The sequence below is a fragment of the Drosophila busckii genome, unplaced genomic scaffold, assembly GCF_011750605.1.
Source record: "Drosophila busckii strain San Diego stock center, stock number 13000-0081.31 unplaced genomic scaffold, ASM1175060v1 hic_scaffold_32, whole genome shotgun sequence".
NCBI lineage: Eukaryota > Metazoa > Arthropoda > Insecta > Diptera > Drosophilidae > Drosophila > Drosophila busckii.
The window spans coordinates 1,246-24,310 of record NW_022872742.1 but is presented as its reverse complement, the minus strand read 5'-3'; the positions used below and the strand labels follow the sequence as shown (position 1 = coordinate 24,310).

Genomic DNA, 23,065 nt, shown 5'->3' with positions numbered 1-23,065 from the left:
TGGCTGGGTCGGCTCCTTAAACAGGATATCCAACTATTGTCGTTAGTCTTGAGCCAGCTCGTCCAGCCTGGCCTGGCTTTCAATAAACTTCATTTAAATTTCAATCGAGTTAGCCTTGCTGCCAGCCAAAAAATTCAACTCACTCAGCTGGGAAAATATATTCCTCAGTTTAGATCAACATTTAGGACTGTAAACAACTATTTTGAGTTTACAACAGATTCAAATTTTAAATTTTTTCCGACATTTTTCGCTTTCGCAAAAAACAAATTCTAAATTATGGAGACCTACGGCATGCCAGCTCCCGATGATCCAACAATTGATGTAAGTTTCAATAAAATCACATAATAACATTAATATTTTTAAACTAAAATAAATATTATTATTCATTTAGTGCTATCAACAATATGTGCAGCAAACTGGTTATCGTCATGAAAAGGATTTGTATCCTTCTTCACCTGTAGGTGGAGCCAATCCTTACGATAACAATGAGAATGAATGGAATCAAGGAGCGTGCAGCAGCTATCAAAACTCTGCTCCAGCTGCCTACAGTGGGCGCGGCTATCAACAGCCAGAGCAGTCACAAATGTATTCGCGCAATGGACTCTAGTAAGCCAACAATAGTCTACATTAGTTAATTATATTAATTAATACTTTTTGGCAGCTCTCCCATGGAGAAGCGTTCAGCTGGTGGCGATTGTTACTACAAATCTCTGTCTGGTCTTGGCAACAATTATCCGCGCAATGGACTCTAGTAGGTTAATCAAATTCATTTATTTACATGCTTTTTATTATATTTATTATTAATATTTAGCTCCCCCATGGAAACACGTTCAGCTGGCGGAGACTACTATGCTTCATTGCCCGGTCTTGGCAAGTACGAACGCCAGCCACGAAAGCGGCATCTTTGGTCTTAGCCTATTCAATTTTCACATATTTGTATTCCTATTTGTTTTGGCACTTTAAATTCTTCTCTAAATGGAAATTCAATAAATTATTGTAGCATTATATAACCACATAAGTTTTTTAATATTAATTCATAAATTTAAATATTAAATAATAAGCCAGCAGACAATTACTAATTCCTGAATTATTTCTTTAATTGAATTTCAATATTGCATAATTATTATTTGACATTTATTTTGAAACTTGTTTTTAATTTGTTAGTGGGTCTTATCATCATCTGCACGAATTTCAGTGGTTTCATTATGCCAAGCAAGCCATTTGATTGACTGATGAGCATTTTTAGTGTGCACATAAACTCCATTGAGGTTGCTATAGACATAAATATAAATTATTAGTAAATATAAATTATTAGTTTGTATAATTTTTTCAAGTCATTGATACTTACCAAACATAACATTCATGAGTAAACCACCAGCCACTCGCATAATATGCAGCACAATTATTAGCGACTCCATCATTATCCCGGTTAGGGGTGGAAAATTTTGTGTCCTTATGTAGAATTAATGCGTTTCCAGCATTTCCAGTATATTTACCCAAGCTTAATAGTTCGTAAGATTGCGCCTCATTTCCAATTATGAAATTGCTATAGCGTGCATAACGTGTTTCGCTCTTAATATCCTCCAGTTCTATGTAGAGCTCGTGTAGCTGAAACTTCGTCATAAGATGCAGTTTCTCTAGCCCGAGCCAGAATTCACCTCGTAGGTCACCGAAGCCGTGCTTATACTCATCCCATGTTCTATTGAAGTTCACGGAGCCATCCATTCTGCGTTGAACTATAGTCCATCCCTCGTCAGCGAACTTGTAATCACAGGGCACCTGGAAGGCCTCCGTGCCAGGCACACGTATCGTTTGAATATCATTGCCATAAGGCACACATCTAGTCACTTCAGCTTGTTCTACATATTTAATCAGCTTATCTTCGAATTGTTTATTCTTATTCATGTTGTTTATTTGCTCTTTTAAGTCAGCAATGCGTTCATCCAAATCTACAATGCGCTTATCCTTTTCAGTTATTAGCTCGTCGCTGCTCCTCAGAGCTTCTTGCTGCACTTCAATCTTAGTTTGAAGTTGATTGACTTTAGCTTGAAGAAGCGCGCTTTCCTTCAAAGTTTCCTTTTGTGCCTCAACGCCAGCTTCTAGTTTCTTGATTGTGAGCTCCTGTTGCTCAAACTTAGCTTGGAATTGATCCTTTAATAAAGTGATATTGTGTTGTTGTGTCTTGATAAGGAATTCTTGTCTTCGTATTTTAGCTTCGAACTGCTCACTTTTCTTTAATGTGTTCTTAACTTCATTTTGTAGGCTGTAGGTACTGAATTCCTTTTCCTCGATTTGGGCTTGAAAGTGATCCTTCATTAAAGTATAATTGGTTTGCTGTTCCTTGTACATAAGTTCATGTGTTTTGATGACTACATCCTGTTCATGGACGCGAGCTTGAAGCTGCTCAATTAACTTCAAAGTTTCTTTTTGTGCCTCAATGTTACTCTCTAGTTTCTTGATTGTGAGCTCCTGTTGCTCAAACTTCGCTTGAAACTGATCCTTCAATACAGTGTTATTTGTCTTAAGTTCCTTGTACGTAAAGTCCTGCGTCTTGATAACGATTTCTTGTTCATGGACTTTAGATTGAAGCTGCTCACTTTCCTTCAAAGTTTCCTTTTGTGCCTTGACGCTAGCTTCTAGTTTCCTATCCAAATCTACAATGCGTTTATCCTTTTCACTTATTAAATAATTATTTAGCTCGTCGCTTCTCTTCAGAGTTTCTTGCTGTGCTTTCAGCTTAGTTTGTAGTTCATTGATTTTAGCTTGAAGCTGCTCGCTTTCCTTCAAAGTTTCCTTTTGTGCCTCAACGCTAGCTTCAAGTTTTTTGATCGTAAATTCGTTTTGCTCGATCTGAGCTTGAAATGTATCCCTCATTAAAGAGTTATTGGTGAGTAGTTCCTTGTATTCAAATAACTTTGTGTTGTTAAAAACTTCCAGTTCGTAAGTGTTAGCTTGCAACTGAAGCTTCAAGGTTTCCCTTTCTTCCTCAAGCTGATTAATCTTAGCGTACGCGTATTTGATTGCAACTTCATTTAGTGCTTGTAGAAGATTCCAAATTAGTTCCTGTAACTGCAACTTTGTCTGTAGCCTTTCGAATTGGTCATTCTTTTCAGCGGATATACGAAAATATTGCAATAAAGGCTTCACGACTTTATAACAATATGTCCTGCAATCCTCATCTGATTCTCTTGTTGCTGGGCATGACTGCAAAATTAGCATTAATTTGCTTTTAAAATTTAAAATATTTATTTACACTTGACCTACCATAACATCAGTTGCCGAATTGGGTCGCATATAAAGCAGCAACAATATAACTGATAACACTGAATACGAAATATTCATCTTGAATTAATAAAACAAACTATTCAAGAGCACGGCTTAAACTAAAATGAATTTAAATATTGAAGATCAACAGTCTTATCAACTTGATGTGAGTCATGTTTGCATCTAAATATTCGCGAATAATCTTTTGCATACATATATACATTTTGGCAAATGAAAGCATAACGTATTATCAACATTATATATATTCTAAGGCGATTTGAATTAATGCATGTGTTGAAAAATATACTTATTCATATCAAGTATACGTTAATCAATGTCAAGGAACAACAATAAATCTGAAACAAGAACTGTCATATTTTGCAAATGAAAACCAGCAGACAATTATTTATTTTTTAATCTGAAGCTACAACTTGCAAAAGTTTATTTTTATTTTAATAGAATTTGAATTATTTTCTTGCATAATTATTATTCACATTCATTTAGAAACATTTTTATTTACTTGTTAATCGGGCCAATCGATTGATGAATAAGGGTCCTCATCAGTTTTAGTCTGCACTTTAAGTAGTCCATTAAGGTTACTATAGAAATAAATATAATTTAGAAGTTTGTATAATGCTTTAAAGTCATTTGTACGTACCCCTCATAACATACATTAAATTTTAAACTTTCGCAAACGAATACACAAGATAGTTGGGATCGCAGGCTACAAATCTAAAGCCAAAATATACTTTTTCATATTAGGTATACATAATCCGTGTCAAACAAAAGCCAAAAATCTGAAACAAACAAACAAAATAAAAACCAGCAGACAGTTATTAATTTTGTATTCTGTATCTGTAAAAGTTTATTTATTATTTTAACAGAATTTCAATAAAATTTCAATCATAATTGACATTTATTTAAGAACACATTTGTTGGGTTTTATCATCATCTGGACGAATCTCAGTGGTTTCTTATGCCATGTAATCCATTTGATTGACTGATAATATTCCTCATCAGTTTTAGTCTTCACATAAATTCCATTAGGGGTACTATAGAAATAAATATAATTTAGCAATTTGTATAATTTCTCAGTCATTTACATTTACCAATAATAACATTTATTAAACCACCAACCACTCGCGAAATGAGCAGCACAATTAGCACCCAGATTATCATTATCCCGATCTGGGGTTGAGAATTTCATGTTCTTAGCGGTAAACTCATTTCCAGTATCAAGTGCGTTTCCGGAATTTCCAGTGTATTCACCCAAACTTAATAATTCGTAAGATTCTGCCTCACTTCCAATTGAGAAATTGCTATAACGTGCCCAACGTGTTTTCTTATTGAAATCCTCCAGCTGTATGAAGAGCTCGTGAGGCTGAAACTTTGTCATAAGATGCAGTTTCTCCAGCCCGAGCCAGAATTCGCTGCGCAAGTCCCCAAAGCCATTTTTATACTCATCCCATGTTCGATTGAAATTCACAAAGCCATTTACTCTAAGTTGAATAACAGCCCATCCCTCGGCATCGTATCTTGAATCGCAGGACACCTCGAAGGCTTCTGCACCAGGTAGACGTAACGTTTGAATGCCAATGGAGTTACCATAAGGCACACAGCGAAAGGGACCTTTAGCTGGATCAACATATTTAATTGGCTTTTCTTCAAATTGCTTATTCTTATTCACGTTGTTTAGTTGCTCTTTCAAGTCAGCAATGCTGTTGTCCTTTTCACTTAATAAAACTCTCTTTACTTCCAGCTGAACTTCAAGGTTAAATTGTAGTTTATGAATCTTTGCTTGAAGCTGCTCACTTTCTTTCAAAGTATCCTTTTGTGCCTCAGCGCTAGCTTCTAGTTTCTTAGCCAAATCTGCAATGCGTTTATCCTTATGACTTATTAAAGAATTCAGTTCAGTTTCAGTTTGTCGCTTTTCTTAAGAACTTCTTGTTGTTCTTGCAAATGCTTGATTGTGAGCTCCTGTTGCTCAAACTTGGCTTGAAATTGATTCACCATAAATCTGTGATTTATAAGTTGCTCCTTGTACTCAATTTCCTGTTTATGAATTCGCTCCTGGTTAGCGGAGGATATATGAAAATACTGCAATAAAGGTTTCACGACTTTATAACAATACGTCCTGCACTCCTCGGATGATTCGCTTGAATGTTGATATGACTGCAATTGGCAGCATTAGCTTTTTATTAATATTTAAAATGATTTATTTCACTTGACCTACCGCAACAATCACTGCCGAATTTGCGGTCGCATATAAAGCAGCAACAATATAACTGATAACACAGTATTGAAAATATTCATGTTGAATTAATAAAACAAACAAGAGCACGCTTTAAACTAAACTATATTTAAATATTAAAGACTATCAAGCTTATATACTTTTTGCATCTCATGATCTTTAACATTCATAGATAATCTTAGCTCAATGAATGCATATCGCATTTATAAACAAATGATCTCTGACTTGGACCTGTGGGAAACTTTGAGCAATAAATTTATGACATTTGTTAGTTCAAGGTATTTTCAAATATTAAACTATATAGAAAATACTAAGTAGATTAAAGTGGCTTGATATGATAGGTAAATGCTATGAAACACTAAGCAAATATTTGGATGGGAAAAATAATAAAATGATAACATAAATATGTAAAAAAAACAAGAATAATTTATAGCTAATGTTTGAAATGCGAATTTAACAAAATATTAAGAGATAAGCTAATGATTAGCATATGCTGTAGACAAAATTAGTTTTGAGCTGGCTTTAGACGACCCACTTTTGATAACAAGAGCTACAATTTTTTATTTTTGGCATATACCGAACAATAAACTCGCTCTAAATTATATTTCCTAGCTTAAATCTCTATAGCGCTTTCTTTGATATAAACATGTAGAGTATATATATATGTCGGTCACATAACTAAGCCTGAGCCTGATGAATTTGGACATTTGTGTGTGCGAGAGCAAAGTCACTTGCTTAAAAGTTATTAGGGGATTAAAAGAGTTGCGGCCAAGGACGCAAATGCGAACTGCAATCCAGCTTCATTAGAGACGGCATCCGAATTTCCAAAAAGGGCTTTGCACGCTGGACACATGTGTGTGCGTGTGTGTGTGTGTGTGTGATTATGGGTGTGGTAAGTAAACACCTTTGGCTAAAGTTTTTGAAAATACTAAAAGGAAATCACTTTAGACATGCCTGCAAAACGAGCCAAAGAAAGTCAAGCACCCACCCCCCAGCCCGCTACAAAACTTTTGCCATGTCCAAAAAGCTCAACTCACCACACCAGACTATACACACCTTAGCTCAGCTCAACTCGTCTCGGCTCACCACAAAGCTCAAGTTTTTGGGCTAAAGGAAGTGTGAACGATTATGAGCAGCAATGTCGACACTCTGCCTCCGCCTCCTTCTTCATCCCTGCTGGCATTTAATGCAGCCCTCGCCTGGCAACTTTTGAGACATCTTAATTCCCTGCGAGATAAATCAAAATGCTTTGCCCGCTTTGCAGATCAGTTTTGCAGTTTGCCTTCGTTCGCTTGCTTACTAAAAATTTGTATTTTTATTTACACCAGTTTTAACTTGTGCATTTTTATGAGCTGCGCTTTGGGCTTGCAACGTGTGTGTGTGTGTGTGTCTGTGTGTGTGTGTGTGCTAGGTTTATCCTTTCATAAATGCGTCCAATGACCAACTGATTTATGCCACCACAAGCTGCTGCTGCTGCTGCTACTGGAAATGGAGCTGGAGCTGCTGCCACCTGACTGCACCCTGCCCGCTTCCTGGACATCGACAACGACGACGACGACGAGAGCTACAAAAGTAACAAAAACGGCAAACAAAAATTCCAGAAACAACATAAAACCGATTGATTTATTTTGACAATGCTCCCATGCAGCGACCAGAGCAACTCCAGAGTCCCGTCCCCATAGCCAACCAACGTTCTATTGTCTGCGCGCCCTGTAGCTGGAGCTGCTCTTTATGCCTCCTCCTCCTCCTCATGCTCATTCGACATGTTTCGTTCGCATTTCGGACCTTGCCAACACCCACGCCCGCCCACTGCAAAACTTGTCCTCGTTGTTCGTTTGTAAAATATTTTATTTGCACATCTTTCTTATTTTAATCCTTCATTGCATTCTCTTTGGTTTGGGTAACTTGACTGGAGCCCGCCTGTGCCAGCTAGTCATAGAAACAGAGAGAGAGCGCAGAGAGTGGAGACTGAGTTGAATTGTGGCTGCAGACGCTCTCGTGTCTACAGCTAGAGATGAGCGCTCAGCAAGGACACACAAATGACTTTTTTTTCTATTTCTAAACATATTTGTTTACTTAATTACACCAGCTTACAAATATTTATTTTATCCCAAGCAAAAATGTTTCATATTTTCATCTGTATTAAATAAAATTCAGCAATAATTTTCGTATGTCAAAGCATTTTATATATTTTCTATATATATATTTTGGTGCTTTAAGCACAAAAATAAAATTCTAACAAAATGCTCTAGCTTTATAATTTTATGCAGTTAACTATTTTTTTAACGCTGTTTGCTCTCATCTCTAATGGCAACTAGCCATAAAACACACGTTAATTACCCTCAGCATCATTCGACTCAATCTCAACTTTTTATCTACAGCTGTAGTTAAAAAAAAAATATCAGTCGACGTATTTAACAATTTAAATGAACTGCAAGCGACAGCTTCATGTATTTAATGTTCATTTATAAAAAAAAATAAAGCAAAAAGTTTCATTTTAGATGTTTCCAAATAAAAACAACAAGTGAAATCCCAAACAACAAAAAAGACAGCAAACGAGCGATGCTACCAATAGCCATTGCCCAAATGCTGTTGATCGCCGCCTGAGAGCAGAAAAGAAAGCAAAAGTTAAGCAACAAGTTGGCAGCTTGATAACAAATAATTACCGCCATATTGATTGGGATAGCTCTGAGCCTGCAGCTGAGTATTGGCATTATGGGCTGGAAAGCTGGCAAAGTAAGCAATTATAACATTATATTCATAAATTTAAATAAGTTAACTTACTATAAACCATTGCGGGTTTGCATTTCTCGCCAGCGCTGCAGCTGCCTGGACTTACGGCGGACATGATTGCGCAGTCGGTGCATGAGCAGCGCTTTGATAATATCTATGCCATATATAATTTGCTGCAGGACTGCTACGCTTTGGCTCAGCATAGTAATAATCCTGCGAGCTGCTGCTCATGGCTGCTGATTCAGCTGCGTTTTTATAGCCGCCGCCGCCATTCTGCAAGCTTTTACTATTAGTTAAGCCTTGATAGTCCTGAAACTTACCTCTGGAAAATATATTTGCGGACTGGGCATAACCATATCGGAGGCGCCAATTTGTATTATATTGTTGGGATTCATTTTTTATAATTTTGGCTAGATTAAAAAAAGAGGGTACAAAAAATACGAATATAAAATTTTATTTTTGAGCATATCTTACTGCTGTAACAAATTCTAAATGTGAACTAAAGTTTAGTACAATCAAGCAGCAGCACATTTAGCTAGAAACAAAGCCTGCTAGATTTATAAAAAAAAAAATACATATTACGAATAGTGTATATATAGTGTATATATAGTGTATATATAGTGTATATATAGTGTATATATAGTGTATATATCGTTAGTTGTTATACTAAATATGCAAGTCTAAGCACGAGCTGCAGGCCTTACGTTTAGTACATTTAGCACAGCAACTAGCAACACACAGCGTCTAAGTCTTAAATTTAACAGACGCTTAACACAATAAGTTTAGCATAATAGAAACACAAATAGATAATTTAATATTTTATAACGCATTTATTTAAACAGTAAGCCAATTTAAAAATTTAAATTTAAACATACGTATATATATAATTCATATTTTTTTTATCATTTTGCAACATTTGTGCTTAGTAATACGATTGGTTATTATTATTGCGAGACTGATACATTGCACCCTCGTGACCACCAATGCCTGTAGAACAAATAAACTTGAACTATGTTTAAGCATAAGCTTAGTCTATATACTAACCAGGCAACGAATTGTAGTAATCACCATTGCCACGTCCAGCGCGCTGTTCGGGAGAGCTGCAAGCAAAAGTTTAGCATCTTATTTGATATTTGATTCCATATTACTTACTATAGTCCATTGCGCGAATTCATTTCCTTCATCACTTTGTTGTAGCGCAGTGGACTGCGATAGCCGGGTCCACCAAAGGCAGCGGAGCCACTTTGACAATTCCTTGAATCATCATACATGCCACCACCGCCGTAGCCCGATTGACCGCCGTAGCTGGACTGACCGCCGTAGTCCTGGCCCATGCCGCCGCCCATGCCCATATCCTGGCACTGTCCATCAGCTGCAGACATGCCATAGCTCTCCATTGATTGATACTGTCCATTACCATTACCATTGCCGTATTCCATTTTGATTTTTTTTCTATTTCTTGCCTTTATTCAAAATTTTTTTATTGATTTTTTTTATATTTAAATAAAAAATACTAGCAAATTTTGGTTTTAGAAAAAATATTAATTTTTTCTGTGCTCCTAACTGTCCAAAATGTATAGTTCTAATGAAATTGTAGTCAGCTGGCAGAGCCTACAACAAACAAATCAAAGTCAAGGAGCAGTTGATTTCCAAAAAAAAAAAGAAAAAATTAAGTCAAGCTTATCGCAGCGACCAGACCAAAGCCAATGTTTTCTTAGCGTAAACTTAAATTCTCTTAGAGCTTTGCACCTTCTCGTCGGTCAGCCAATGAATATGCGCGAATAATTAAAATGGCAACGCTTACGTTACCTTGCCAGGGATTACGATTACGGCAGCAGGAGTCCGCTGCTTAAGATACCGCCGCACACAGTTTATAGTCGACCAGGCGACCATTAAGTGCGCCTTCCTAATCTGTCTGTCGTAATTATGGCTTCCAAGCATATTTATCTGCTGCAATTAGCGAGCGGCGCAACGTCGCATATTTTACACTTTCAAAAGATTGAACTGCGCAACCAAAAAAATAAAGGAGATGGAAATTTAGCAGGCTTTCTAATTAATTTGGTTATTTGGTTACTGCATAAAATAAATGCATAAAATAAATGCATACGAGCATTTAAGCAAATGCATTGAATCCATTGAGGCAACTAAAAACAATTGCTTGGGCGTTCAGAATGTAATTTAGGACGAGGCAAGGCAGCAGTTTTTACAGACTAATTTTAGTTCTCCAACATCTTTATTCACTGGGCTGTAGCAATGAATGCCGATAAATGGGGGAATTCTCGCGACCAATAATCGGTATTCCGATTCGTATGGCAACCAAACATAATGGCTATTTAATCTTAACAAGTGAGCAAATTAAAGTTGGGCGCCACCAACTTTTAAATACACTTTGACTAGGACATCGCAGCAAACACAAGCATGCACTCATGAACACATTCACACAAAACATTAGCGATGTTTTCTGAGGTTTTTCGATGTTTTGTTGATATCGATGTTAACCGATGCATCGATGTTTGACGAAGCATCGGTCTCTAATTTCACAATATTGTGAATGTGAGTCTATGGCTTTTACAAATTCCAGAGTAACAACAAAGACCAGCTTTTGTTGGAGATATTTCACAAAAGTGAACACAACTAGTGTTAAATGCACCATATGTGCGAAGGAATTAAAAACATCTGGAAATACAACTAACAAGAAAGATCATCTACGTGCAGTGCATAAAATAAGTAAAATGACGTGGAAATCGACCAGAATGAACCAAAAACATCGATGTTTTTTTATACAGATGTTAAGTGATGCATCGATGGTCTATTTTGAAAACATCGACGGACATCGACTTCGAGGTTTTCCGTCGAACTTGCATCATTAGTCAGAAACATCGTTACCATTCCCAGGGCAAGTTTTTATATACTCATTCCTGCCCTGCGATGATTTTTGCACCAAAGTTGGAGTTCTAATGGTCGTCATTGTAAAGATCGATGGGGCATTTTCGCGGCCCATATTTTCTGTTATCAACTGCCAAGGAAGTTCAAACTATACGTTGATATCAAATGTATTGACCAAATGCCTCGATGAGGTAAAAAAAATGGGTAGGGCTTCCGACCTTATTGCATTGATTGCCGATGGCAATAAATGTAATTTTAAGGCAATCAACACAATTAGATCTCAAATTGATAAAGACAGGAATATTATATTGCTATACACATTTAAAGTCAATATGGTATAAAGTAAAGGGAAAATTGTTTGACAATTACATTGACTTCATTTACACCAGGACGCACTCTCGCGAGGATTTTGAAGATGCAGTAACAAAAGCCGAAGCGGGCTCACTTGAAATCGGGTCATCGGCTTATCATGGGAAACTCAATGAGCAATATTTAAATATAAGAATAGTTTTACGAAAAATATTTAGGAATAGGAGTATAAATAGTGTAAATTTTTGTAACGCTAATAACGATAGAATGGAGTATTTAGGAGGTTTTTATAAGGTTATTGTGGCTAAATGTTTAGATGAGGAAAGTGATAAAAATAATTTAAGTACTGAGGCAAAAGTATTTGCGTTTTTTCATAATTTTTTAAAGTGTATGTCTAGAATAGATTTGTTGATTTGTTTCTTTGTTAGGTTTGTTTTCTTGTTCACTTATTATTATTTATTACTCAATTTGATTTTAGTATAGGCATATATAGCTTCACTTCTTTGTAATTTTTGTAAAAAATCAATCAATTTTTGCATCCGGCATATGGATGTCAATGAAGCTGCGAAGCTTCATCACCATCGTTACAAAAAAAATTATGAAAATCTAAAAGTACGTTTAAAAATACTACCGATTGTTGCGGCAACCGGTTGCAGAAGAAGCAGCGGCTGTGGGCGAAACAGGAGAAATGCCCCAACTACCAGCGCTATTTCGAAAAACGAGCCCAGGAAAATATAAAGCACACTGCTGCGTGCAGATTCATGCAGCTTGAACCACATGTAGTATTTTTTTTTTAATTATAATATTTTCTTAATTAAAAATTTTTATTTGCAGATGTGAAAAGTGTAGCGGGAAATTCAAAACGCAGCTAAAGCTCGAAAGGCGCAGGCTCGAGTGCGAGCCGATGTTGCTGCGTGAAGTACTAGACATACTGCAATCAGAGCCGCCAGATATGGAAGAGGTAAGAAATCTTAATTTGAATAAGTATTTATAATATGCTGCACTTAAAAATTAGAAAAAAAATTTTTTTTTATTTTTACATATATGTTTATAAGTATGTATATATTATTTATTAGAGAGGAATACGAGCAGCAGCTGCTGGCCTAAATATCTGATTTGCTTGCGCAGCTGCGCACTGCAAATGCTGAGAGCCGCAGAAAGCAAGAGGAGATAGATTCCCTCAGGGAGAAGCTGTAACGGGAGAAGTTTGAAAAAGCTGCCCGGGATAGATAGTTCATCATGATGGCCGGAGAGTTGGCGTGCCTGCGGGCAGAAGTTGCGAGGTAGTGGGAGGTGGCAGCCCCACCTGCGCAGCATCGTGCGGCAAAGAGGCAGTGGGAGGTGGCAGCCCCACCTGCAGAGCAGCCCACGGATTTGATGAGCCGGCGAGGAAATCTCGCTCCAATTATGTGACCATATTGCCAAATATGGAGCATAGGGCCATTAAGGGAATCAAAGTCCTTCATAATGAGGTTGCAAGATCTCGCAATGAATGGATGTGCCCTGTGTGCTTCCGCATGGTTAGGGCAAAGGAAAGCAGAGTCGGCATACTGCCAGTGAGTGTGTAAATTTGCTGCATAGCTCTCGCTCTTTTTATTTTTAATTTTAATATTAAGTTTTAGTTTTTTTTTTTAATTACAAATGCGGCAAGTGTGGTGGTCTGTTTTATGAGAAAAGGTTCTGCTAAACACATACAACTGTGCAATGCCAGTGTTGATGACAAAATTTTGGCAGAGCGGCGCCAAAAAGCGCCAGGAGTAGTTGTAGTCGAATTTGACGCAACATACAGTATCTATGTAAAAAATTGAGTAAGTTTTGTTTCTATATATATATATATACATATACGTATTAATTAATAAAATTTCTTTTGCAGATGCATTTATTATAAAGATTAGATTAGAACCTCCGTAGATTTAAGTTGGTATGGTAATAAGTAAATAAATAAAATAAATGTTCCGAGCTTGCAACAAAAAACACGTCTGGTCTGCACGATGCCCGGAAGGAAAGAGAAAGAGCCAGGGACGGGAAGCGCCCAAGGGTAGATGCTAAAAGCGCCCAGGGACCAGTGTTGCCGTTTTGGGGTTTTATACCCCAGATTTGGCGTTTTTTTAATTGGTCTGGGGTGAAAATTTAGAATCTAGGGGGAACAAGCTAATTCAGCTTTATTTGAAATTCTTCATGGTTTTTGAATTATTTCCATATTTTCAGTCGCAGACTGTAAAGTTAAACTTATGAAAAAAAAAAAAAAGAAAAGGCTTTAGATTTGTAAAAATTATTTATCTGGGGTTTTTGTCTAAAAATTTTCGGCAACACTGCCAGGGACCAAGGAGAACCAGGGCTGGGTCCTCTAGGTGCACACAGATGACACATTTAGTTGCTATATTTTTATTGTGCACTTTTTTGGTACAATTGGTCACTTGTAAGCTGAAAGAAAATCTTTGTTTGTTTAGAAAACGATCGGCAATGAAAGCTTGCACTCAACTTGGCAGTTCGGAAATGAAAAACTGCTCAAGTTGGCAGCTCCAAAAATTGCTTTATCAAAATAATTTTTACAGAATTTATAAGCTTAAATAAATAGACTATTCATTAAAAGAAAATGTAAAATTACAACGAATATGTAATCAATACAATTTCGATACACAAAGACTACAGCTATGCATTTAATATAGTTACTGTCTGAAAAACAAGGTTGCTGTGAATATTACAACTGACTGAAAAACCACGGGAACTCAAATAAAAAGAAGGAGGCTGCCAAAAAGAAACAATAAGATTCATTCATTCTCAGCCTTGAAGAATTAAAAATAAACGCACAACCTAATCTTATTAGAAGGCAAGACAGAAGTACACAGAATGAGAGAAACTCCGCACTGAGAGTAAAATTAAACAACTCTGTAATGTTTTTTCAATAGAGCGGGAGGAAGCCCGCCAAACTTATCCTCGCATCGTTTTATTTCATTCAAATTTGAACTTTTCATTTCACCGCCTGCACTGGAAATGGTGGCATGAGTTCATAAATACCTTTTTAATATATGTGATAGGTGTTTGGCAATCAATTTTTTATTTTATGCGCCTGCACAGTTTTTAATTTTATAATTTTCCACAATTGTAGCTTAAATTTTCAACATCTTGCTGCGCTCTTGAATGGTTTGTGTACAGGCTAAATATCATTTATAAATGGCCCAATTAAGCTTTCAAACTTAAAATTCCTACTTTTAAATGAAATAACTTGAATTTGTCGAAATAAATATATTTTATTTATGCACTTAATAGCTAACATATTTACAAATATATTTACAATGTTTTCAATAAATTAATTTACACATTTAGTTCGTTAATTAGTTGCCCAGTGCAAAAGGATCGCTGGATGCGGTTTTGACATAATAGATGCCCTCCTTTGGTATGGAGGGCTCACCGCCCATGCGAAACGCTTGTCGTTGAGTTTGATCGCACTGCCACTTGTTCTTCTGGCGCTGGCAAGGAGTTCCCCAAAAGCCCTTGGGCGAATTGATGGACTCGGCAAACATTTGATAGGCGCGTATGTGGGAGCAGCCCAGATAAAAGCAATTTTTCTGATACAGACCGTAGTTGGGATAGAAGGTGGCGCTGCCAGTGGGACGCAGAAAGCCAAAGTTGCCGCTGGTGTGCATAGACTCCACGTACTTGGCATCGGTGGGATCGATGCGAAACTCTGCGCTGCGCTGACGGAAAGCGCGGACCCGCCGGATCCAAAGCAAAGATGGTGTTGTATTGCTGCGGCTTGAGGCGTTTGCCGGCGGCACCAGCAATTTGCGCGCCCAGCGAGTGTCCAATCAGATACATGTCATCGTAGTCGGCTTGCAGCTGGCGATGCAACTCGCGTGTGAACTGCACCAGCTGGGCGCCAAACTCCTCGATTAGCTTAACCACGCCGAAGTAGTTGATGTTGGCCGAACTGCCGCTCCAGTCGGCAACGATGACATTGTAGTCTCCATTCTTCAAGTACGCGTTCTTCACATCGCGATTGAAGGAGCCACGCGACTGGCTCATCCAGCCGTGTATAATGATGCGCGTAGGCAGCGAGCTATTGAAGCCGGCATAGTGTGCCAGCCGCTGCTTCTTGAAGTTCAGCTCGCGTCCGCACTCGGCAAACTCACGCTTGAACAGATAGAACTTCATGCGACTGCCAGCCTTGGTGAAGGGATTCAGATTGCGTGCCAGCTTTTTCAGAAATTTGAAATCCAAGAAGCTGCGACTTTCGCTCAAATCATTGTCGCAGCTGTTCCAGCTGGAGTGTGTGGCCCCCTCGTATTCATCCTCCAGTGAGCGCATAAAATGTTCGGGATCCTCCTCATCATCATCACCAAAAGCGCTGCGTCCATTTATATCGAGCGGCAATATCTCGTCCGGATCGGGCACCTGCTCCATAAACTCATTCAACTCGGACTCGTAGCTGTCCTGCGCCTGAGCTTGAGCTGCTACAACAAACAGCAGTGTTAGCAATTGAAACCACATGATGCTTTGATTAACTTCTGATTGATTCTAATGCATTAGTCGCTTTTGCAAGCGTTTTATATAGCGCAGCAGTCATTAAGGCAGTGGCGTCCACGCTGGGGAACTTCAAACGCGTGAGTAACTGTAATCTATTAGCAAAGCCTCCTCCCAGTTGCTCCCTTTATCTCCATCCAGCTCTGCCAGCTCGGCTTTACCCGCCTCTCTAGCCAACGGCACGCGTTTCCCATTCCCACTGCTGGCAACTGCACTTGATGTTAACTGATTAACATTACAGGTTTTCATTTTGAACTTTTCTGACTCGAACTGGTCTATGACGTAGTTCGCAGCATTAACATGGGAATTTCTTGTTATACTTTTAATACTCCATATACTATATTTAGACTGTAAAAGTTGTTAATTTAAAACATTGCTATAAAATACAATAGCGTTATTTTTGTGAATGAATTATTTTTGTGCATATTTTTAAGGTATTTTTTTAGTCGTTGCTTGCCATTTTTATAATTAAAATGCAATAATTGCATTGCCTTATCACTCAATAAAAATGTGCGCTATAGATCACTTAGTATTAATCAGTTAATCGCTATTATTAGTACAAATTGGGAAATTCTAGGAAAATATATTCATGTAACAGATTAACATGTCACTAACCTACCACTCTTATATTATAATAATACGCATACGCATTGAGCTCTTGAAACGGCATATTTTGAAATGAGATAATAGAGAATATATTTATTTCGAATGAGATTTTCGATATAAATTGATTTGATAGTTGAATTGCCGCCAATTAAAATATTTTAAATGATTTCTCTTTAATGTTTTCAATTTATTTATAGGCGTAAACACTCATCGTGAAAAGCTTCATCGACAAGCACTGCAATATTGTTTTAACTTAAGTCAGGTGTTTATGAAATACATATGTATTTTTGTACATATACATACATACATACTTATACAATTGGATTAATTTATAGCAACAATACATATTTTAATACACTTTGACATTTTTTTTTTATTAATAATTATAATTATATAAAAGGTACATATGTATACATGGTAGGCTGATCCCACCGAAAGCTCAGCTTATCGGCCCCAGCTGATCTGTGGGTCCAGCTGATTTCGTTACAATATAATGTCACTATTTATACTATAAATAAATAATTAAATAATAATAATAGTAGTTGCGTCATGCGTTTATTAGACACTTTGACAACTTTAATTTGTCCACTTGTTTTTGATTACATTACATGTAGATAGATACGCGCAAGTTGGAAGCGTATTTGCCAACGCTATAACAGCTTGTAATGCAAGCAGCACCAAAGACCTCAAACATTCTGTTATTTAATGATGTTATGAAGAAGTCCATTGCTGCTTTGGCTGATAACTTGAGTTGTTGGTTATTGTCTTCGCTAGCATATAAATTGGTACGTTATTTTTCATGGGTGCGAACCCAAACACACTGTCATCTATGCGCTGATAAAAAATAAAATTCCATTCAACCACAACACAAGTTAAGAATTAAATAAAATTACCGAATGAGCATTGACGACGTTATATATGTAATATGCCTGCTCGCCTGCATTGGCGCTGGCAATTACGTGAAAAAAATACGCGATGAAACACAACGCAAATGCGTTTGTTCGTTGATCGAATAATGTTGTTGTTGTTGTTGTATCGGGCTTCCATGCACTACACTGCATCGTCTCAAGCAACAAAATTTCAAATGTTTTTGCTAATTTTTAATAACAAATGCAGCAAGTACCATTTGGTAACATTTGGTGTCATGTTTGGCTATTTGGTGTTGTTCCGCTTGATTTATCTGTTTGGCATACCAGTGCTTGGACCAGTGCGTTTGATGCCAAGAAAAGCGCCGCAAGCTTACGCTGCAATTTCATCAGCCGATTTTAAATATATAAATATAATAGATTATTATATTTAAAGCTGCTACAGCAAAGTGCAGCTAAGTTTTAGCTTGGGCATTATGCTAGGGCATATTTTGGCAGCGCTGGCGTTACGCTTGGATACTCGATAGAAAAATCGATAGATTTTTGTACAAAGAAAAACAGTTTTAAAGCCAAGAGCTCAAGCTTGGCACATGCAGCTATAAGATTGCAAGATTATGAGATCTGAGAATGTTTTTTATTATTTTATTTTGTTTTAAGAGTTCTTTGGCTTGCATTACTAACATTTCGTTTTGTTGCAGTGAGAGGAAAAAGGTCTCTATATTCAAGATGAGAACTATATGCTGAAACTGAAGGCATCGCGAAGTGAAAACCTGCCTTTCAACATCCGCAGCTTCGAGGAGGAGACTAAGGCACGCATGGGAGTCGTTGTGTGTTTCCAAGTGCCAGTACCTTTTTCATTATTCAATGGCAAAACTTATTCCGGATTTGGTCCAAACTCTTTTGACTACGACGGCCAGACATTTTGCCAGAGCAAAGGTTTTGTCGTCTTCAGCAGTTGCGCCTCTGTCTGAACATGCCAATGCTACAATCAAATCTCTAAATAAAAATTATGTTTGGAGTGGTTTTTTAATAATTTTTTCTTTAATCTGTGGCGCACTGTCATTACAAATTTTTGATTTTCGATTTGTTCAAGCAATGCAACGAAACGATTAATTCTAAGAATTGTTGCTGACTCGTTTACCTTCAAATAAATTAAGTGGTCAACGGGGATGTCGCATATTTCTTGGATAATTAATTTTTTTATTATAACAAAAAGGAAATATAGTACTTGGAGCTGACTGCAATTTACAAGAGTATATGTATTAAATTAAATCCAACGTAAGTGTAAATACAATATAAAAATAGCTGCCTTATTACTTATTAATAGTTCATTATTATATTTCCAAAACTTACATTAACAGTTTGTTGTTTCCTATATACAAAAGTGTTACATTACTAAATAGATTTTTTTTTTCTTCTCTAGCTAACTATAACCTGAGTATATATTTAATATTAACTTGGCTAATCTACAACTACAAATGTCTTAGTTATAGCGACGCAGATTTGGCGACGGCTGTGGATGAAGCTTTCATTCAAGTCCGGTGAGCGCGCCAGGTGACGACTAAAAGGACGACTGTTGTCGCTTGAATCTAAAAAATAAAGCATGATTAATAAAAATTGTTACATTATATAATTATGTACTTACCACCGCCAGCCAATGGAACTATTTGCTGATAAGTTCATGCTACTGTTTCTGGATTTTACTTTCGGTTGAAAAGCTACAAAGCCACTGGCGAATACGATAACAATGCATCCACTTATAGATAGCTTCATCCATATTACATTTACATTTGATCGCTTACTTATGGGGCACCTGAAAAAGAGACAAAGAGTGCAAGTTAAAGTAAAGCAAAAACTGTGTTCTGAGTACAGCAATGATCAAAATCAAATGCAATTTCCAGTAGCTATATACTCACATTATCTGATCTCGGCCACTGGCGAATACGATAACAGTGCATCCACTTATATATAGCTTCATCCATATTACATTTACATTACTCTGCGCCTAATGCACGCTTGGCTTAAACTTGAACCCGCTGTAGTAAACACATTTGAAGAGCTCCACGACATCCGCTTGATTGACTTTCCAGCTAATGCGTATATTCTGCAGCGTTCCCTGGGCGACAGATCAGGCAGACCCCCGAGCGTAGCAGGCACCAAAGGCGTGCGAATTTGCACACCACACGCACCTCAACTGTGTCCTCCGAGACAATTTCGTCCTTGCCGCTTATAGGATTTTAAGCAGACAGCTGCCGGTAATGTGTGTAGCACCAGCTTATGAGCAGTCAAAATAGCAGAGTTCATAGCTAAAAGTGTAGAAATGTTAGTTTACTTCTAGCATGGATTAAGCTTAAGCTACTTACTGGCCACTTGTTGCGATGCTACGCTATAAACAATATTGGTATTCGGCTGTATATTGTACCTACTACCTTGGTAGTAGATTTGTATGCTGGAGCCCACAGCGTAGAATTGCGTGGATACAGACGCAGCGCAAACACCTGCACACGCAAACACCTGCACATTGAGTGGTTCACTGCTTATCTGACGCTCGCCCTTGCCGGAATGGAAAAGTATTTTGGTTTCACCCAGATTATTGCCTGTTATGCTATAGCGTATTTCGCCTACATCCAGATCATGCTGCTCATCCACCTTGACAGTCAATATGCTAGTATCGTACACAAACTCGCTTAGCTGATAGACAGCCAACATGTTGTGATCGATATGCAAAGCATTGTCATTGGTATCAAACAATCGCACAATCGCTTCGATGGAATGGTGCGTTACGCGATCCAGAGCGCGCACACTTATAGAATCCAATGCCCACAACAGAAATGGAGAGATGTGAACGGCTCCTGCTTCAAGCATTGATCGGTTAACTCCAAGCGCACATGACCCAAGCGCAAAGGTGTCAACACTAACTGATGCTCTGCCTCCTTGTGCTCCACTTGCACTATGCCCTGCTCGGATAGGCTCCATTAAGAAGTAACCACTGCCTTGGGATACAGGAATGCTCACGCTATGCGATTTCGCCAGATAAATGCTAATGTGATCCAATGGCAGCAGCGTATTGTTCACAGTATGGAAGCGTATTTCATTCTCTATTATGGGCTTGCTTAGCTCACCAGTTTTTAGCTGCAATAAACACAATTGTGTATTCTTATATTATGCTTATTTAATTTCATTTACTTACATTCTTAACGCCAAAGTTCGGGCGCTCTGCATAAATGCTCAGCTGCGCCAGCTGCTTCTCCACATAGTGCGTTACGCTGCCTTTGATGCGAAAGTTGGGCGCCACTTCGTTAAGCGTCAGCACCAGCACATCACGTCCTGGCAGCTGTACGCTATGATACAGCTCCATATCCGCCAACTGCTTATGCGGTATGCTGTCTGTCTGATAGCGCTCATCGCCTGCAGCAAACTCCCATTCCAAGTGCAGCGAACTAATGTTCATCAGCTTGCGATTCTTTGCATCTTGCACTTCGATTTCAATATCAAATTTGTTTTCATTGTCGCGTAGATAAAGCAACGAGGAGCGAGCGCAGCTCAACGGGGCAGGAGCGCAGCTGTTGACGCGCATACAACTTGAGAAAACGCGGACGCACGCGTGCACCTTGGTGGTCACTTGAGCATTGTAGGCTTCAAAGTGTGCGTGCCCAGGCGTAGGCGTATTGTGCACGCGAATAAGTAAACTCTGTTTCACCCAAGCTGCGGCACAGCACATTGAACGCGGTAATGGCATTTTGTGTATCGAATTCAATTTCCGAAACATGTATAAGCTTGGCATTGAAATCTATAGCCTTGGTTAGCTCTGCATCGAGCTCGAGCGTAAAGATGCGTTGTGGTCCAGGCGCGTAGAAAATATTGCGTGAAGCACAATGGGCAGCACGAGTTCATTCTCGCTCAACGGATCAAACACATGCAAGTCGACAGTGTCCTGCAGCAGTTTGTCTTTTAAATTGTAGGTAATGCGCAGTGAGGTGCTGCCACTCTGCAGTAGACGCAGCACATGTCAAGCTTCAGGCGCAGTTGTAGTCACATCCGTTGTTCTCCAGCTGCAGTATTTGATGCTGAAAGTCCAATTGGAAATGCAGATTATCGCATTTGGTATAAGGCATAATAGCTGCCATTAACATGCGTATAGACAGCCACATGCAGGTTCACATAATCCTTTAATGCAGTTTCAAAATTATAGCGTTTGATCTCCAACTTGTGCGGTGGCAAAAAGTAAATCTGCGCCTGTCTTGCAACCTTTTGATTCTTACTTAGAGCTACACGCACTGTGGTATGCGCTGTCAGCAATGAGCCTGCCTCGTAAAGTTCTTGCGCACCTGCACCACCAGGCAAACGTATGTCACGTATCTCTGTAGTAGCCAAGCCTTGGCCATCTATTTGCAGAGAATCATGCATAGTTGCCATCGCCGCCACTTCCAAGAAACTGCAACTTTTGTGCCTTCAATGTATTGGGATCACCTGACGATACATTAACATATAAGCATTGGTGCTGGATGTGTAGGTAGTAGGCTGCCATTAGGACCACCAAACGAGCGTTGAATATCCTCTTGCGTAATCTGAAAAACAAAATATGAGATTAAATGCAAATCTTCAAATGGACAAGCTGGCAACTTACAGGCGACACATTTTGATCGTTGAAGCCATTTGTGGTTCTCAAGTCCTTGATGTAGGCATAGTGTATCAGCAAAGAGCTCATAAAGATGGGGACCTGCTTGAGCCTCCTTGCAGGGTGCTGCTGCTCATGTCGATGCCTCATCCTCATCATTCAAAACGTTCTCATGCTGACTGGAGCTAGCCGTGTGACTACGCCACTGCTTAAGTTATCCTCCTCCAAGGTCGAGCCGCTGTCCGCCGTGCTGCAGTCGTCCACGTTGGCGGTGCCATTCATTACTCGCCCGCTGGTCTGAGATTCACAAAACTGTTTAAATTCAGTGTCTGCGGAAAGGTCACTCTGAAATAGAAGAAGGTGAGCGAATGTTTTAGACTGGCGACTGTCATTTGGACTTACCTGTCATTCAGTTCGATGCTACAAGAGGTACGAGTATAGAAATTCTCTTGCTCAGTTGTCTGCTCATCATTGTCGGATATATCGCCAGCAAGCTGAATCATTGAAGCACCAGTGGGCAGCACGAGTTCATTAAGCGCTCAACGGATCAAACACATGCAAGTGTCATGCAGCAGTTCGTCTTGGAAATTATAGGTAATGCGCAAGGAGGTGCTACCCACGCGGGCGCCGTAGACGCAGCACTTGTAGTCAAATCCGTTGTTCTCCAGCTGACTGGAGGGGACAGGACAGAGCAAGGGCATGTAGATGGCAAAGGGCGTGCTCTTTTCTTTGTTAAACAAAATTTAGGCGGGAATTTGTACATGGGCGTGGTACAGATGTGGTTATTTCTCATTCTGCCTCGCACATATAAAGCACATTTAGGCATTTGAACAAATCATGGAAATAGGTTTTTACGGCATCCTCAGTACTCAGGTATTGAACATCAGTGCGCAGCAAACACTTCTGAACAATACCTTTGTAAAAAACACCCATATACTCCAACCTATCATTATTTACATAATGAAGGTTGACTTTTTGGACAGACTCATCCGTGAACAATTTCTTTAA

At 38.6% G+C, this 23,065-nt stretch overlaps 4 protein-coding genes and 1 pseudogene across 6 annotated transcripts; 1 reads left to right on the top strand and 4 right to left on the bottom strand.

Moving 5' to 3' along the window:
• The first annotated feature begins 175 nt into the window (after positions 1-175).
• On the top strand, positions 176-1,010 carry LOC108604629 (maker411). 3 transcript variants are annotated; one of them, XM_017994195.2, is made up of 4 exons: positions 179-321; positions 392-606; positions 662-755; positions 812-902. In XM_017994195.2, the coding sequence occupies exons 1-3, from the start codon at positions 277-279 to the stop codon at positions 750-752; spliced, it is 351 nt and encodes a 116-aa protein (XP_017849684.1). In that variant the 5' UTR covers positions 179-276; the 3' UTR covers positions 753-755; positions 812-902. The 3 variants fall into 3 exon arrangements, with proteins under 3 accessions (XP_017849677.1, XP_017849684.1, XP_017849670.1); XM_017994181.2 differs by having other exon boundaries at positions 180-321; positions 662-751; positions 812-1,010; XM_017994188.2 differs by lacking the exon at positions 662-755 and having other exon boundaries at positions 176-321; positions 812-1,010.
• Positions 1,011-1,160: 150 nt separating this feature from the next.
• LOC108599576 (angiopoietin-4-like) lies at positions 1,161-2,874 on the bottom strand. The gene is made up of 2 exons (XM_033294797.1): positions 1,497-2,874; positions 1,161-1,180 (listed from the first exon to the last, which is right to left on the bottom strand). Exons 1-2 carry the CDS (start codon positions 2,872-2,874, stop codon positions 1,161-1,163), a joined length of 1,398 nt encoding a protein of 465 aa, XP_033150688.1.
• A 5,052-nt stretch (positions 2,875-7,926) lies between these two features.
• Positions 7,927-8,397, bottom strand: LOC108605078 (maker412). The gene is made up of 3 exons (XM_033294798.1): positions 8,300-8,397; positions 8,182-8,243; positions 7,927-8,118 (listed from the first exon to the last, which is right to left on the bottom strand). The coding sequence occupies exons 1-3, from the start codon at positions 8,380-8,382 to the stop codon at positions 8,081-8,083; spliced, it is 183 nt and encodes a 60-aa protein (XP_033150689.1). The 5' UTR covers positions 8,383-8,397; the 3' UTR covers positions 7,927-8,080.
• A 728-nt stretch (positions 8,398-9,125) lies between these two features.
• On the bottom strand, positions 9,126-9,743 carry LOC108604737 (heterogeneous nuclear ribonucleoprotein A2 homolog 1). Its single transcript, XM_017994322.2, has 3 exons — positions 9,401-9,743; positions 9,293-9,348; positions 9,126-9,235 (listed from the first exon to the last, which is right to left on the bottom strand). Exons 1-3 carry the CDS (start codon positions 9,685-9,687, stop codon positions 9,171-9,173), a joined length of 408 nt encoding a protein of 135 aa, XP_017849811.2. The 5' UTR covers positions 9,688-9,743; the 3' UTR covers positions 9,126-9,170.
• A 5,035-nt stretch (positions 9,744-14,778) lies between these two features.
• LOC108599649 lies at positions 14,779-22,207 on the bottom strand (annotated as a pseudogene).
• Between the last annotated feature and the right edge of the window lie 858 nt (positions 22,208-23,065).